The 3,513-nt window shown below is 41.4% G+C and overlaps 1 protein-coding gene across 1 annotated transcript; it reads right to left on the reverse strand.

Moving 5' to 3' along the window:
* Nucleotides 1–407: 407 nt before the first annotated feature.
* LOC104598268 (uncharacterized) lies at nt 408–3,012 on the reverse strand. Its single transcript, XM_010260232.3, has one exon. It carries the CDS (start codon nt 2,832–2,834, stop codon nt 663–665), a length of 2,172 nt encoding a protein of 723 aa, XP_010258534.1. The 5' UTR covers nt 2,835–3,012; the 3' UTR covers nt 408–662.
* Nucleotides 3,013–3,513: the final 501 nt, after the last annotated feature.

Raw genomic sequence — 3,513 nt, forward strand, 5'->3', positions numbered from 1 at the left:
TACCCCAGTCATTAGTATTTGTACTGAGTGTGAAATAATTACAAACATACCTCTCATTAGGTGCCCCATTATTAGATTGATTACAATGACTAAAATACCCTCAACAATTATATTACCCATTGAACATAATTGTTGCAATGGAGAGTATAAAACAAGCAAGTCTGGAGAAGGATAAAGAAAAGAGTCAAGAATCTCGGGTGGAGGTAGAAAGAGAAGAAAATTTTTGGATTAGGGTAAAGAAATGACAATAGTGTTGGTTGAATTTCATAAATAGCTTCCGTTATGTGATATCTTTCAAGAACAAATGGTGCCTCACAAGGTACCTGACAAAATGATTATAATCAGCATATAGGTAGCATAGATAACTGAAGTTCTTTGCCCCCCCCAAAAAAATCAAGTATACCAAATAAGAAACTACAAACACTACAATTTGAATAGAATAATACCAGAAAAGTTTGTACATTCTATGCAACCATTAGCAAAATATACTACATAAGGAAAATATGGTTGTGCATAGGCCAAACATATACAGAGGATAATAGGATAACATAGTCAAGGGCATGGAAATGGGAAAGTAATGAATGTAGTTCATTCTTCATTCAGGAGCCAAAACAGTATTAGGCTCCAATTACAAACTTAGACAAACACATCCAATCATGAACTCAGACAAACTGTTTTTCAATTTGACCATGATCTCTTCTCTTAACCCTTTTTTTCATCATTTCAGACCACCTAGAAAATAAATTGGCAACTTCAAACTTTCCAGAGAACTTCATTTTCTGAGCCAGCTCCCCTAAAATATCAGGCTTCCCAGCTCTAGAGTAATCAGCTGCGAACTTATTGTAATCAAGCTGAGGAGCCTTCATTCCTTTCTCTATCATCTCCTCTATGTATTTACAAGCCTCTTCTGGTCTTCCTTGTCTTATGAGCCCCCCGATGAAAACAGTATAAGAATTGTCATCAGGGCAACACTCCTTCTGATTCATCTCATCCCAAACAGCACACCCCATCTCATAATTCCCTGCTATGAAGAAGGATTTCATGATCATGTTATAAGTGTGGATTGTTGGTTGGTTACCACTCTCAATCATCTTCTTGTAAACCCTAACTGCATCATCTGGCATTTGCCTATTGGTCATAAGTTTGATCAAGGCATTGTAAGTTCGGCCATCAGGAGGGCATCCCTTCTCTTTCATCTCCTTCAGCAGTCCATACACCTTATCCATCTTCTTTTGGTTTCCGAACCCCACAATCAAACATGTATAAACAGCAGGGTCTGGCTGGCAACCACAATCAAGCATCTCATCAAAGTACTCAACAGCTTGTTCCATCTTACTACCCTTGCACAAATCTCTTATCAAGATGGTATAGCTTCGGACATTTGGAGAAGGACCCTTGGCCTTCATGATCTCAAACAGCTTGATTGCTTCAGATCTCTTCTTACCCCTCAACAACCCTTCAAGCATTATGTTATGGGCTACAATGTCAGGTTTAAGACCCTTATCAATCATCTCATTCCATACTTTCCCTGCCTCCATTAAATTCTTCACTTTACACCATCCAGCAAGGAGAACTGAATAAGTCTGCAAATTTGGTGGGAACCGATCCTTCAACTTCTCAAAGAGAGCTTGAGCTTCCTTTCCAAGCTTTGCCCTACCCAAGGCGTCAAGCAAGCAATTGAATGTATCAACACCTGCTTTGAACTTATGCTTTTTCATCAACTCAAAAATCCCAACTGCTTTTTTCATATGCCGTGCAGCAGCAAAAGCCTTGATAGCAATGGAGAACGTCTCTACTGTTAGAAGCCCTTGTTTACCCATTTCTTCAAGCATAACCACCATGCTCTCAAACTGCCTCGTCTTCCCAAGTATGCCCATCATTGAATTATACGTTATTGAATTATGTGAAAATCCAGGCCTCTGTCCTGCCCAACAGAAGAATCGGAATGCCGGACGCCAGGCATGCCGGAACCGAGCCAGCACATCCACAACAAGGTCATGAGAGATATCAACTCCACATTGATCAAGAACCGCTTCCATGCTCCTGTCTGATGTAAACAATTCTTCAATCACCTTGCAGACTCTTTCCACCTCTTTTGGATCTGCAGTGGACTCGAAACACTTGTCCTCACTCCTAATATCCCCACCTTCACCATCTTCCTCCATATCTCCTTCCTCTTCATTTATTATTGTATCCTCATCTGAAACCCCAGAAAACAACCTAATGTTTGAAGCTTTTGAATTCAAAACAATCATTTTTTCTGGTAGAACGAAGTGAAGCGGCTGTGAATAGGAGCGTAGCCAAATAACTGGAGCAGCCCCACTAGAACCATCAAATCGATGATTCAGACAATAACGCAAACACGAAGGTGGCGCAGATCTAGCGCCGAAACCGCCACCACTTCTAGGAATGTCGATTTCTTCCATTGGGTGTCTGTGTGTCGAATATTCGTATGAAACCCCAGAACAACTCCCAGTGCTAAAAACCCTAGAGCCCAGGGCTAGCATTTCTTCTTGTAAAACAAACTCGAGAGACCGTGAAAAGGGATATGACAGAAAGCACGAAACTTCACTACGAGAACGATGGAAACGACCATGAGGAGGATAATGAATAAAACGAGACAAGGGCAAAGAGCTACCACTAAGAAGGCGCATTTGCTGTCGCCATAACCGTCCTTCTCGTCTGGTTCGTTGTCTCTGACCTCCAGAGCATAGCTTGGAACAGGAGCAGCTGCCATGGAGACCTGGGATTGTAGAAACTTTAGTACCACAGCAGTGAAAATGTCGGACAAAAGTCGAGTCCTTGACGAGGGTTCTCAGGGATGGAGCCGTCATTCGAACGCCATAAATGGAGGAGAGAAGATGGGTATGAGCCTGAAAAATGGATTGAAAGATTTGATGCGGCTCGGAGACGGAGACGGAGATCGGAGATGTATCCAGATCCAGTTATGAGTCTACTCGGAGTCAAGTACAATCAAATCACTCGCTCATACCACGATTCAAGGATTCTGAATTTCTGACCAGAAGAATTTATGCAAGTTGTGGGACCCGTTTAGTTCATGGGTTGAGTTCAAGTCGGGCCGCGTTAGGTTGGGTTTAAGTGCACCTTACCCAACCCGAGATGTTAAACCCTAATCCAAAGTTGGCGGGTTGGGCTCAGGTTAATCTGACTTATGTTTCACCATGTGAGTTAACCTAATTATGGGAAATATTTCTAATGTACTGTACGGTTGTATTATAGTATATGTTTGGTTCCTTTTATTTTGGTGATGTGGTGTCTAATGGTGTCTATGTGTCATAAACGTCTTCCTTAAATGTATTTTTCAGTTTTACAATCATACAAGTACAAAATGTTTACCGCACATAAATGAAACCAAACACCTTGAGAGTGTTTACATGATTTTTACTTTCAAGGAGTTTTGGCCTCTCACTGAAACCAATGCACGGCGAATAGAGAATGAGTAAGAAAAACGAATAGAAAATCCTGTTTGCACAGAGTGTTCCTCACGCCAAC

Source organism: Nelumbo nucifera, chromosome 7, assembly GCF_055504915.1.
Source record: "Nelumbo nucifera cultivar China Antique chromosome 7, China Antique-T2T, whole genome shotgun sequence".
NCBI lineage: Eukaryota > Viridiplantae > Streptophyta > Magnoliopsida > Proteales > Nelumbonaceae > Nelumbo > Nelumbo nucifera.

What these genes read in the sequence shown, in the direction of transcription:
- LOC104598268 (XM_010260232.3), bottom strand. Translation starts at nt 2,834, where the DNA reads ATGACGGCTCCATCCCTGAGAACCCTCGTCAAGGACTCGACTTTTGTC.